The 13,567-nt window shown below is 36.7% G+C and overlaps 2 protein-coding genes across 8 annotated transcripts; both read right to left on the bottom strand.

Annotated features, from left to right (window-relative positions):
* Positions 1 to 217: 217 nt before the first annotated feature.
* LOC103325833 (interactor of constitutive active ROPs 4-like) lies at positions 218 to 3,534 on the bottom strand. Of its 4 annotated transcripts, none has more exons than XM_008228024.2 (3): positions 3,225 to 3,534; positions 1,904 to 1,981; positions 218 to 1,626 (listed from the first exon to the last, which is right to left on the bottom strand). In XM_008228024.2, exons 2-3 carry the CDS (start codon positions 1,915 to 1,917, stop codon positions 495 to 497), a joined length of 1,146 nt encoding a protein of 381 aa, XP_008226246.2. In that variant the 5' UTR covers positions 1,918 to 1,981; positions 3,225 to 3,534; the 3' UTR covers positions 218 to 494. The 4 variants fall into 4 exon arrangements, with proteins under 4 accessions (XP_008226246.2, XP_088903882.1, XP_088903881.1 ...); XM_089047756.1 differs by lacking the exon at positions 3,225 to 3,534 and adding an exon at positions 2,813 to 2,834; XM_089047755.1 differs by lacking the exon at positions 3,225 to 3,534 and adding an exon at positions 2,269 to 2,384.
* Positions 3,535 to 5,575: 2,041 nt separating this feature from the next.
* LOC103325832 (E3 ubiquitin-protein ligase DA2L-like) lies at positions 5,576 to 12,805 on the bottom strand. 4 transcript variants are annotated; one of them, XM_008228022.3, is made up of 10 exons: positions 12,517 to 12,805; positions 11,596 to 11,706; positions 11,251 to 11,471; positions 10,726 to 10,777; positions 10,598 to 10,643; positions 10,390 to 10,471; positions 10,128 to 10,269; positions 9,942 to 10,044; positions 8,678 to 8,744; positions 5,576 to 6,738 (listed from the first exon to the last, which is right to left on the bottom strand). In XM_008228022.3, the coding sequence occupies exons 3-10, from the start codon at positions 11,440 to 11,442 to the stop codon at positions 6,175 to 6,177; spliced, it is 1,248 nt and encodes a 415-aa protein (XP_008226244.1). In that variant the 5' UTR covers positions 11,443 to 11,471; positions 11,596 to 11,706; positions 12,517 to 12,805; the 3' UTR covers positions 5,576 to 6,174. The 4 variants fall into 4 exon arrangements, with proteins under 4 accessions (XP_008226244.1, XP_088903886.1, XP_088903885.1 ...); XM_089047760.1 differs by having other exon boundaries at positions 11,581 to 11,706; XM_089047759.1 differs by having other exon boundaries at positions 11,571 to 11,706.
* Positions 12,806 to 13,567: the final 762 nt, after the last annotated feature.

A 13,567-nucleotide genomic window follows, 5' to 3' on the forward strand; every position in this document is an offset into this window, starting at 1 on the left:
CACAAACCCACTTTTGCTAACCTCCCTGATTTACAGAACTGGATATAATTATGATTTTGGCCTGATTGTGGATGCTTAAGTATCTGGCTGGGTTGGCTTTCTGCAGGATATCTTATTGTTTTTGAATAATGCGTTCATTTTCTCTTTTTCTCAGAATATATTGTGATATTTACAAAGCAACAAAATGATGAGAATACCATAGGGATGGAGAATTGCATTCAGGCAAGGCAACAATAAAATATCCCATTTATTAGCGAAGAGTTACTAAAACCTTACTCATAAACTGAAATAAAACATGTCAAGATCATTTCAAACAATTATACAGAGCCTTCGAAAATGCTAAGAAAAACAATGGCTAAGACGGTAGTCTGAAGCACACTGCCTACCGAATGTGAAACAGTAAGGAACTGTTTTGCCACCATCAAACACGTTTTTAACAGAAACATATTTTTGAAGTTAAGCATGGGTTAGGCAAGAGATGCAAAAAGGTATCTCTATCTCTGGCCCTTCTTTTTCCACAAGTCACCAAACATTTTTATCCCGGAACCCTTTCGTTTCCCACTACCAAATCCATCATCCAAATCATCAGCAGGTGACCCAACAAAGCCAGCATAGCCACCAGCTGGTGGCTCAAACACTCCACCAAAGTGCTTATCCATGGAGCCACACCTCTCAGAAATCCTCCCATTCATCTCCATACCCCCAGAAAGTACTGCTGCAGCAGCATCTGCTGCCTTTCTCCACTGCTCTGTCTGTATTCTCATCTTCTTCATCTCAGCGTCCATTGTTTCCTTTGCTCCTTCCATTGCTTGCAGCTTCTCATTCAACTGGCCTGCACTGGCCTTACTTGCTTCCAGCTCTTGTTCAAGCTGGCTTAACTTCAAGGTCATTTCCTTGTCCTTTGCTTGTGCAGATGAGAAATTTAAAGCTGCCTCATTCAGCTGATTTTTCAAACCCTCATTTTCTTGACCAAACACCTCTAGCTCATTTGCCTTCTCTTCCAACTCAGCTCTTAGCATGTTTATCTCATCATTCTTCAAAGCCAGGTCATGTAAGGACAGTTTCTCTGGTTCCATAACTGATGGTGGATCAGCTGATATATCAACTGGTTTGGTTTCTTCTTCCACTTGATCAGTCTCACTAGGTTCAACCTTGGGCTCAACTGTGACGCGTTCCACAGGGACTTCGAAAACATCAGTTTCCCTTTGGCAGTCATCTGGAACTTCCTCAGAGGTACAACTGTCTGTTTTGTTAGAATCTTGGATCTCCAATGACAGATGCGTTCCATGGATTTTCACTGGCTCTGAAGTCACAACTGGTTTCTTAATTTTCTTTTCCAGTTTCTCTTGGGCTTCTTTCTTTGCAGCCTCAGCTGAAGCCAACTGCTCTTTCAAAATCCTTAGCTCTTCTTGTGCTTGCCCAAGTTGCGATTCTAAATCAGCAAGGCGGGTTCCAAGCTTCTTTTGATTTAGTGGATCAGATTGTGTACCTCTTGGGGAACGACGATCTCCTAGCTTTGGACTTCGGTCAGTGATTGGTCGATGATGGAGTGGATCTGAATCAGAGCTTGAAGTCCTGAGCTGATGTGCTCCTCGAGGAGACGGCCTCTGAACCATTTCGGAGCCCCTATTCCTCAAAAGCAATGACGAGAAATTTCCATCAGAATTCCATTTTCATACATACTCACATATCTCTTAAGACATGTAATATGAACCATTAGAGTTCAAAAAAGAACTTTCTATTAGGATAAAACACAGTTCTGATCACTGTATTTAGGGCCAAAGACAGATTTGGTCACCCTTGTAGTTGTAATTATAGCATGCACATAAACACGTCTTCACAGCAGCAGGACACAGAAATCAAACCCAGATAAAAGCTTTTATGATAAAGAGCATCCTCTAACCTTGATCGCGGCATTTGTTGAGCTTAGAAGATTGGCTGAAGAAAAGAGACGAGGACTTGCAAGTTGAAAGCTTGTGTTCTGCACAATTTTAGTTGTGATCACAAGAAAGAAATAAGCAGTTTCAAGCACATAACTAGGATATCAGCATAATAATGATAGTTGAAAATGCTGTTGTATGTATTATCGAATAAAAATTCCATGCTCCTTTTAACTCACATTCTACCTTAACCTACTTTGATGCAAAATACAAGGGGGGAAAAATGATCCTGGAGCAACTAATATTGATGCAATAGAAGTTCCAAAATAATAATATATTCTACTTCCTCTGAGGATCATTCTTCTAACAGAAGCATGCCTAAACTTACTAGGGCAATGACATTTCAAATATCCCTGCTAAGCACAAAGCCACTATTGCTCACAAATGAGAGCCTCTATAAACTATAAAGTGTAAATTGACCCATCTGGAAAAAAGATGTGGTTACTCAATTCAAGGCATATTTTCACTTTTTGCAAAACCCTATCTCCCCCAGCATGCTTCTGGGACAGTGCAAAAGCATTCTCAAACATCTCTCTTCCCCACCCACCATGTATCTTATTATGCATTACCACATTATCAAATGCAGGGCATGCTTTTCAACCTAAAAGCTCAGAGTATTTCTTGGGCTTGAAATTTGGCAGGGGAGGGTACTCTCGTCATTTGGCATTTTTGCTCCAAAATTGCATCCACTTTTCTTTTGTTCCGCTGACAAGCTCATGCAATGTGTTGGAAGGCTGAAAAGTGGATACTTCTATAAAAATCATGTGACAATCGCTTTGTGTCCTATGTCTATTATCATTAAGCTCATCTAATTTTCTGTATTTTTTTCCTTGAAGAGTCTAAATGGAAGTAAAAGTCTCAATAAAATGTACCTCACGTATCCAAAGTAAGATAATAAAAAATTCAAGACTCAGATCCTTGAACAATATCAGTCCAAAACAAAAGCATCCATGAACAATATCAGTCTCCAAACAAAAGGATCCTTGAACAATAAACCCCCTCTCTATTTCTGTGAGTGTGTCTATGACTGTTTCTGGTTGTGAAGAATGAGAAAAGGTAAAGGAAGTTTTCAGTATTTGGATCTCAAAACTCATGGTGAGGAGTTTTTGGTAGCCACTAGTCACTAGATATCAACTTTTACTTCTCTGCCTCTCTTTCTTACGATCAAAGGACATGATTAACAGTTAAACACCCAACTGGCAGAAAATGTGACAATAAAAGGTAAGAAAACAGCACAAAAATAAAAATCCAAAAGCAGTGGAAACAGTAGAAATAGGTTCTCACCTTGCAGCAAAGTAAATCAGGGTCTAAACTAACACTCTGTTTTGTAATCTGAGTGGCATCGGAACTGGAAGAACTCCATGAAAGACCTCTCCTTGTGACTATGTAATATGCAATGGGGATTAAAGAAAGGGGTAAAAGATGGTTTTTTGAGCTACACAGGTTGGGTTGGTGTTAAAAGCTGGCAGCTTTTTTTTGAAACATTCTGACTAGGCGGTAAAAACACTGCCCAGAAGAGCTATCTACCTAGAAAGAGAGTGTCTTATAATGAAGACAGCCTAGATAGAGAAACAAGTTTGAATTAAAGGAAGTGAGAGACAGAGATAGTGGATTTCAGCTTTTCAAGAAGGTGCAAGAAGAAGAGGACAAAAGAGTAATTTTAAAGAAAGGACTAATAATTCAATATAAGGATCTTGGGAAAATCCAACCTGTATAAATCTTACTATCGTAAACTCTTGTCTTTTTGTCTCTCTTCAAAGTTCAAACCTTTTTAAAACTCTCTCAACTTTTTCCTTTTGTTTCTTTAATGGCACTGCGCGCATTTTGACCATATAAATATGCGCATTTTGACAATGCGTGCATGTATCGAAGGAAAAGGCTGTTTAGGGGCAGTGCATGCAAATAAATAGACATCTTGGAATCACCTCCTTTGTCCTTGTTTATTCCAAGTTTTGTAAACCAAACTTTAAAAATGACCTCAAAAAAAACCGAACTTTATACAAGCGTATTGAAGGGAAGGAAAATCGGTCGCTTCCTCGGGTACTTGAATAAACGCTTTTAATCACTTCAATTATAAAACTTTTACGAACTTTCAACTCGGCACAATATAGCTTAGCTTTTATTCAATGCAGTTTAATTACCAACACCCTTCTTTTATTTTTCTTTCTTTTGATAATCTTAACAGCACATGGGTGTATAGTATTATTATTGTTAAGCTATCACTGTAATTGACCCCACTTGATCTCCAAGATATAATCATGGTGTTTAACAAAAGGATATAATAATGGTAATATGATTTAGTGGTTGATTGATACTAATGAACTTTTTGTTCACTATTTGCAATAATGCAATGGGGTCACATTATTATTGCTCCAATGTGACCACGTCGAACCAACCCCTCTCAAAGCCTGAATGTTGCCTATATTTCATTTGTTGGGAGTTTAATGTGCCATGTGAGCAAAAGCACTTTATATGGAAGCACTTGCTTCTCTCTGAGGTAATAATCTATACAGTATATAAAATTTGGTACTATTTCACAAGAATCAAAATCTGCTGGTTTGAACTTAGCTTCTACGCCAGAGCCTCCCATAGGCTTTCCAAGGACTCTAAAGTCTAAACTAAACCAGTCTTAAAATTCATGCATAGCAGAGTCTCAATCAAGTTTTTTAATTAAAGACACGCTTGAAGTTGAAGATGACATCTCTAAACCATGGTCCATATATAAGAAAATAAAGAGGTGGTAGCTCTTAGCCACTCATAAGTGATGAGCAAAACTCAAGACCTATTAACATATATACAAACAATATTGAGAGAGGTGAATCAAATACAGGATTTAGGGTAGAACGGAACTACGAAAGGGCTCGCTCGCGGGTTCAAATGTTTTGGTTACCAGTGATGAAGCCATTGTCTGGTCTGAAATCAAATTTGGCTTAATTCCAAATGAATAGAAATACCCAAGAGTACTGGTCCCTTTTGTCTGTCTATAGGAGCATCTGTGCAAAATAATGTAGCTAAACAGTGAGGAAATAGGTCGCCATGTGGTCCTCACTCAAATTGCAAGCTAGAAAAACAAAGCTTGTCCTTGTGGGCAATCAAAGAAAAGGAGTAGCTGAGTTTTGTTATGTTCATAGCAAAGAGATGGACAAAATGCATGTGAAACTTAAATGTTTATGATATCTCCACCTACTCTGAGGCCCAATCTCATAAATCCAGCACCACCCCCACATTATTAGATTTTGAGGCCAAGCAAACCCCCCATTTTTGAATTGCTTTGCTGATGACGGCACCCACCACCGCTACAAGAATCAAATTCTGTAAGGATGTCTTTTGCAATCATCAACGACCCACTGAACAAACATTATTTGAATTTTGAACCCAAATTGATGTAAGGCAAGGTGGATGATCAAGTGATAAGTTTACATTACTTCAGCTTCCTTCTTAACCATGGAGTAATCTTCCAATACTACATTTAAAAATTTCTTTTTAATCTCTACGCGTAGGTTTCGAATACCTCTATACACAAGGTTATAACAGTTCATGGGTGGAACTTGCCTCCCTTGCCCCTACAAAATCGACTTGTAAAGAAAGGGTACTGTCTCAAGATATGTTATTTTTCCAATGTCACATGGTAAAGATGGTGAATTGTTTAGATCAAATTGACATGGGAAAGATATGTTATACAACCTGCACTTCAACTTCACAGGTCAGGGAAAAAGTACAAATAAAATAACCAGGCTCCGAATCAAATTCTTTATACAATTCTCATTTCATGTTTCTTCAACTGTATTTTCAGGCATGCTCTTCTCCAATCTATGGGGAGTAACCAGCAGACAACTCCATTTCACTGTTGATATTGTAACAATGAGGCATACATTTTCTTACAAGTAAAAGGAAAACGAAATCAATCATTGGGACTCGCTAATCAAGTTGACCATATATAGGAGTGGAAGGGTGGAAATCAGTAGGAAATAGCAAAACCAGTAGCCTTTCATTTCATTAGAATAATAATCTGTTTTTCCTTTCACATCTATAATAGAGACAGAGATGGAGTGAAAGAGTGAGGGAGAATCATCACTACCTTGGCCTTTCTACTAGTCACTTGCATTCTTTCTTTCTTCATCTTTTTTTTTTTTTCCGGGTGCAGTTGCCGTGCTTGAAGGCTCAGCTAGCGAACTGCCAAGGCCACACGCCATATCTGTTTCAGGATTAACTATCACTAGTACTATGACTTAAACTACTGCCACGGAACTCCAGGTCCACTGGCCACAGCTCTAGCCTCAGCCAGAGAAACGGCCATGGCCAGCATCATCTGCTCCTCAAAACTCTCGGGAACAATAGGGTCTGGGACATTTTGAAGATCGCCCTCAATCTCATTTCCTGTTGGTGGCGCAGATGTACTGCCAGCATCTTCTGTTGTGTCAGAGCTTGCATAACTCGTCCGTGTGTCGGCGTTCCATTCTCTGTCATCCTGCGTCAAAGGCATCCCATGATTGATAGACATTTCAGAAGAGCTCACTGCAGCCGAATAATTTTCTGATTCCCTGTCCACCCTGTTGTAAAACCTGCTAGTGCCTGGAACCATACTGAACCCTGGCACATTACCACCAGGATTAGTAGATGATTCTCCACTCGTTTGCTGTCGTTCTGCAAGGGCAGCTATTGCACAAGCAAGACCCCCGGATGGTGATGATGAACCGGAAACTGAAACCATAGCTGGTGAGACATAGCTTTGTCTTGTGACAAATTGTTCAGATGGAGTAACATCCCCATAAGATGGAGACTTGTGTCTCCCATTCTCCTGAAAATATAATTTTTTTGCAATTCAGAAAAGTTGAAGACTTCACGTCATATCTTCCAACAGAAAACTAGATAGAAATACAGATTCACTTCAATAATAACCTGAATAGGAAAGCAGTAGACATAATCATATAACTTCCACAAATTGGAAATGTGTGTATGGGCGTGCAGTCCTGATGGGGAAGGAGAGATTTTGTGCATAGCAGCAAATATATCAACCAAAACAAAATAAAAACACAAAACTCATAGCAATAGAAAATTAGTAAAAGACAACAATGTATAATGGAGCTCCAAATCACCATTTTACAACACAAGAAGGATAACACTGTAGAACCTTGCTTTGAAGCACATCTTCCTACATCTACGCCAATGCTGGTCATCAAGACTATACAGGAAATACTTTGAATTGTTCTATCACTTTGAGAGATATCTTATAACAAATAATGTACATTATCTAACAAATTTCTGCTATAATACTCCACCTAAGAACTATTAGTATTTATCCCTGTTCTTACTCTCTGATGGACTGCTATTGGATCAAATAATGACAAAGAAAAGAATGTCCAATGGATTGAATAAGACATCGTGAAGAAAAAGGATGGTGTTTCCCAAAAATTAGAATGTCATTAGATTCATGCAACAAGAGAAACGTTTAGCTTGCTTCGTAAGATAGAGATCTGCATTGCAGAAAAATTGTTTGAAGCATTAACACATATTCTGAAATATCAGAAGTGAAGTCCAAATGACAAGTCCCCACAATCATGCCAGCACCATTTTATCAAACGAAAACAAGTGCTCAAGCTAAATGGCTCAATATTGTAGTTCAGTATGACACCTGTAGAAATATGGCTTAGGATAATAGGAAAGATGAGACAAAAGCTACGAGTAACATTGAATATGATCAGACACATAAGAAAGGACTTGTGTGGCCATGAGTTATAAAATATTAGTTAACATATAACTAAAACCGGACCTAGTCATGAGAATTTAATAGAATATAATTTTCCAATTACTGATTCTATGAATGTTGTTTACTAATGAGTTTGGAGCTGGCATCCAAGTCAAAGAAGACAAGAAGCTGTAAGGAGGGCAGTACATAGAATAACATCATTACCTTCCCCCTCTAACAAAAGGCATCAAATCTCAAAAGTTGACTTTGTCAGAGATGACCAATTAGTAAACCAACTACCGTGATTCATAGTGCACCAGCGGTTAAAAGTACCACTAATTTCTTTTGTGATTCACTAAGAACACAATGCAAAGGGAAAATTTTAGCAACTAATAAATTTATAGAAAAAACCAAAAACAACTAGTAAGCAATCAACTAACTTCAGTAACAGGAAACTTTGTTTAATGTTTACAATGAAAAAAGAGAGAATTCAAATTGCTCACAACTGCTCATCTAAACTCAAGATACAACTAGGATAATTAAATCTAAAGCTTAGATGTTGCGTTATCTGCATAAAGAGATATTCTACTCAAATCGTTTGATAGAGGGAGCTTTCACTCAAATGGTTTGATACAGGGAGCTTTCACTCAAATAGTTTAAATATCTTTCATATAATGATGTCAAAAGTACAAGTTCCAATGCTCACTATTGCAAATTGAGCGCTTCAGCCTCAAGATTATACAGTTCACAACTCTCTGTGGCACATAAATCACCTGCACATCCTCGCTTTCATTTCAATGTTGGGTGCCAATCAAATCAATCATTACTTACTAGGCTCCAATTAAGAGTACTCAGTAAAAATATGACCTTGAAAGAAACACTTCAACAACCACATACTAGAGTTCAATGTAAAAAGTAAGAAAAGAAAAAAGAAATCATCATATGATATTGGTTTCATTTTGAATGGCTATTACACATGGTTTTCATACAGTTTTGTAGCTAAGTTTATTTCAAACAGAATCCATAACTTCTATAAATTTACACCTTTTACCTGAATAGAAAGCCAAATTGCTTCCATGACCATTATATCCTCAAGATCCAGATCAAATTCATCCTCCCTGCAGTTTCAGAGTTTAAACTATAAATTAAAAATGGGGATTGACCAAAAAATTAAAAATTAAAAATAGGATTGGAAAAAGTTGTTTCATACCATGTATGAAACATATCAAGTACTAGTAATCCTAATCTGACCTATTTTTTTATTAGTGTCCTAAACAGATTGTCATGTATCTCGTAAAATAAATGCTTAAGATTAAGACCCTTTTATCTGTAAAGTTCTAATCTAAACCCATCACTCTTACACCCCCATCAACAGAAAACAACATGCTAACACAACCAAGATAAAAGCATCCTCTAATCCTGCAACAGTTCAAGAAAAACCTTATCATAAACAAAATAATTATTAAAAAAAACATTATTTTTCACAATACCAATCAAAATAAGGTTATATGTATTTGACATCAGCCAGACATGTTTATTCCTCGTGTTGACAGGCCATTTCTGAATTTGTATAGTAATGATCGAACTTAACCAGATTACTTTGTGTTAGGTTTGTGCCATGTTGGAATTTCCAGCCCTTGTTAGTTAGGATGACATCTTGAAAACATTATCCCATTTTCAGTGTTTCCCTAAACTGAAATCATAAATCTAATTGAGCGGATGCTTGATGCATGCTAGACTCAGACACTTCAGTAGCAACTATGATATGCAATTATCACAAACACATGTCATGCGTACACATCTGCTAGAGCAAGCAACACAGCATATGCATCTAGGACACAAAATCAGATTCTATCATTCTAAGACCAAACTACAATTCCAAATAGCTTCAAAATTATCTACTATTACACCACATCTCTAACAAGCACAAAAAACCCATACAAGTAGAACAGAAAATCTGCTACTGACATGTGAAAAGCCAGATAACTCTGGTGAAAACTCTTTAGTTTTTCAAATACATTTAGACTGGTTAGATACTGACAGGCACAAAGGTGCATATATAATGGTTGTTGACGTGAGAAACCAGAGCAACCTATTCACTCGTACACAAGCTAGGATCTCAGTGGTAAAAGTTCCAGGAACATTTGGAAAGCAATTCTCAATCAGATAATTAGCTGCAGTATGAGATGTCAATTTTTCCTATTTTTTTGTTTTCTTTTCTAAATGCATTCATGTATTTTCTAATCTATAAAAACAATTTCTTACATGGTTAAAGACACACACACACACACCAAGAAAAGGAAAATACTGTATACCTGTACACTCTCGGAGGTGGAGGTTGCCTAAACATTGAGGCAGCGCATGAATCTTGAGAAGAAACAATTTCCTCTCCTTCTGCTGGAGAAGCGGAAGACGGAACTGCAAGAATTTATTTTTTGTCATCACCTAAATAAATAAATACTTGTACACTAGAAGAAACCACAATATTAGTTCAATTTTACCAGTAACGCTGTATTCATCACCCACTGGTGCCATGTTTCTGCTTGAAGAGCTTAGTAGTTGTCTTATCTGCATTCTTTCTTCTTCATCCTGAATTTCTTGCTGTCGCATTCTAATTTTCGCTTCTATGACTCGCTGTTCTTCCTGCAGAGTTTCCAGAAATGCAAATGATGTCCAAGATCCATCACGTGGCCAAAACCAGTTGAACAATTCCACAATTTATTGAAAAAAATATAAATTTTATTGTGACAGTATGATTCTTACAATTTGCTCCAGGCCCTTTTCTTCCTTCGATTTCACACCACGGAACTCCACAGCATAATTAGAGGTTTTACAAAAAGGGCACCTAATTATGTTAAGTGAAACAAGTACATAGAGCAAAAGGCAACGAATAGAAAATGACGGTTTCCAAATGTTCAATTTTGAAGTGCACTTCAGAAATTGAAGGCATAACATTGGTAACAAAGGATACTGCGTAGGACGAGTTGAATTGGGAACTTTCATCTGCAGAAAACATTCTGGGAAAAATGAAGACTAATCAATCTCATGCAAACATTTATAGCTGAAGTATCTAAGTGTAAAAATTTTAAAAATAATAACCTGTACAAATGCCTTTCATGCAACATCTTGATCTATTAAGACTTGGGTAATACTGAAACAAGACAAGAAAAAGATGTAATAGGATGGCAAGAAGTCTTACAGAGCACAAATAATTACAAATTAAATTTCAATTTAACTTCATACATTCAAATTCAATGAGTTCTTCCCTGGATAATGTCTAAGATGAAATTTATAAATAATTTTAAAAAATGAGAAATTTCTCAATTGCCCAAGTACCAGAAAAGTAGCCAAAGAAAACCTTTTGAAAAAAATATCAACTTAGTTATGTATGGTTCACCAAACAAAAAAAAAGAAGGGAAATTTGGATTGTCGCATAAGCTTCTGTATTCTAACAATATTAAAATGAGTTAAACCATCCAGCATTGTGACTGCACTAAATATAAGGTAATGTAATTTCTTACAGCTACTTTTCTTCAATATAAACGATAGCAAAACGCAGATAAGAAATAGCATCAAAAAAGAAAAGTAAAAGAAAACTAAAATGAGTCACAATAAAAGTCAAACCAGAAAGCAAATTGGACATTCTTCAAGATCGCAAGTGCATTCTTCATCTCCAGGAAAGCAAGGAGCAAGCTTGGATTCCAGTATGAGCTTCTTGAGCTTCTTATGATCCACATCTTTGTGGTGGTAAAGCCCCTGAGGCCTTGTGTACTTCTCATCAATCACCTGTCTCCTTCTTCCAAGCTTATTACCCATCCAATATGGTTCTCTTCTTCTCGCTTATTCTTCAATTTATGAAAACAAATCAACAATAATAACAAGAATGACAAACCAATTTCTCAGAGTCACCAATTTCTTTGAACAACAAAAGCATTGCTACACACAAAATTTTACTTTGGAACACTATACCAAGAAGCTAGAATATGATCTTAGCTCTTATATTACAACACAATTGTCAAAGCAGCGAAGTCCTTTCAATTGAATAGTCGATATTTGCAGCCAAAAGACATCCTCTTAATCCTGCAGTTGATTAAAACAAAAGCAACAACCTCAATATAAGTCCTTTACAAGACAAGAAAAGAATACCTCATTTTCTAAGAATCAATTCAATTTACCTTACATTGGTGCCAAAAATATTGCCGGCGCAATCATAAAAAAAATGACCAGTCAAAAGAAGAATTATAACATAAAACTAAGCCATCCTAGTGTTTTTCTTCAAGAACAAAGAAGCAAAGAATAAAGCAAGCACAAGGACTTGGAACCACATTTTCCAGTTTGGCACAATTACAAACATACAATGAACCAAAAAGGCAAGAACCCTAACAATCCTTTAGTATACCAGAACGCCATCATCTTTACTACAGAACCTTAAGCCTGTAGTCAATTGCGGCAATTCCTCTAAAAACAATGCCAGAAGTGTAAAACCGAAAGCAAAAGCAGAGAATCCGAACACAAAGCCAGGAATTTCATTTGAAGACAAATGAAAGCTTCAACAAACGAAGAAAACGAAGCAGAACTCCACTGAAAACGCCATGCTTTTAGGAGCAACGTGAAGAACCCTAATTTAAGCGGCGGTAAATACTCCCTGAGTTTCAATTGCCAACAATCTGCTTCCGAAACACAACTCGGCAGCAGCAAAAACACAAACGAAAAGCACAAAAATCGAACCAAAACCCCAAATTCGCTTCAAAATTCAATTTTCCGCTTCAGAATTTCGCAAAATGATGAACACATAGTTTGCATTAAGCTCAAATTCAGTACGACACATAGTTTGCATTAAGCTCAAATTCAAAAGCCTAACAATTAGAAATCAGAAACTGAAAAACGAACCTTCAAATTATTGAAAGTATTGAAGAACACTTCGTCGATTTCTCAGAGAGAGAGAGAGAGAGAGTCCCTCTGGGGATGAAAATGAAGTCGGAGAGTGACTTGTTAACGAGAAGAGGAACACGATTAGAACTTTCTCCGAGACACAGAAAATTTCCTCTTTTGCTTTTCGTATTTTTTTCTCTATTTAAAAATATTTTTAATTCGTTTTTGTTTGTTTTTTAAAACTATTTATTTTCGCGTTAGTGTTTGTTTTCTTTCGGCCTCCGTGGTTTATCCGACGGAAATTTTTATACATGAGAGAGATAGAGATTAGTAAGTAGGCAAGGGACGGTGGAGTAGTAGACGAGAAAAGAATATGTAAAAGGAAAGGGGGGCCTAAAGCAGCAGAGTAGACGCTTCTGTTTCTCTTCCACGCGCCTCTTTTCCCGCGTGCTCCTCACTCCCGCTTTTTTTTTTCCGCTTTTTTTCTTTGTTTTGACTATGAAAAAAGAAAAGAAAAACCAAAAGACAAGATGATTGTTGATCTTCGATCTCTAGCACCACTTGCATTTTGTTTGACCAGATGATCATTATGCTTTGTTTTATTATATGGATGAACTTAGGCATATATATGGTGATATATTTTTATTTTCTAAAATTAAAGATTTTTTTTTTTATCTCGTAGTTTTAAAATCGAAAGATATAGAACATAACGTGTTTATGCAATATATTTTGAAATAATCGTGGAAACAACATACAGGCCAAAAAATTTATGTATAATTCCCGTTACCTAAGAAGAAAACTGCAAGAGGCAAACCTATAATAAACATATATTGTTGAATGAATCAACAATATATATATTTATAATATATATTTGGTATAATTTGAGTTGGTAACAAATAGAGAAAAAAAGAAATATAATAAATAGAAAATGAATGTATGAGGTATGAATGGTGAGTGGCTTGAACGCTCCATGAGATTCAAGTAGGAATCTTTAGACCTTACATATTTCCATAAAGCAAAATGTATTGGCCCCCATGAAATGGTTTGCTTTTTGTCGAGACCCATATAA

This window comes from Prunus mume, linkage group LG3, assembly GCF_029339155.1.
Source record: "Prunus mume cultivar Tortuosa linkage group LG3, ASM2933915v1, whole genome shotgun sequence".
Lineage (NCBI taxonomy): Eukaryota > Viridiplantae > Streptophyta > Magnoliopsida > Rosales > Rosaceae > Prunus > Prunus mume.

Coding starts and splice junctions, on each gene's coding strand:
- LOC103325832 (XM_008228022.3), bottom strand. CDS start 11,442: ATGGGTAATAAGCTTGGAAGAAGGAGACAGGTGATTGATGAGAAGTAC. Junction 10,270..10,389: donor AAAAGGGCCTGGAGCAAATT/GTAAGAATCATA, acceptor GAAACTCTGCAG/GAAGAACAGCGAGTCATAGA. Junction 10,045..10,127: donor TGATGAATACAGCGTTACTG/GTAAAATTGAAC, acceptor AAATTCTTGCAG/TTCCGTCTTCCGCTTCTCCA.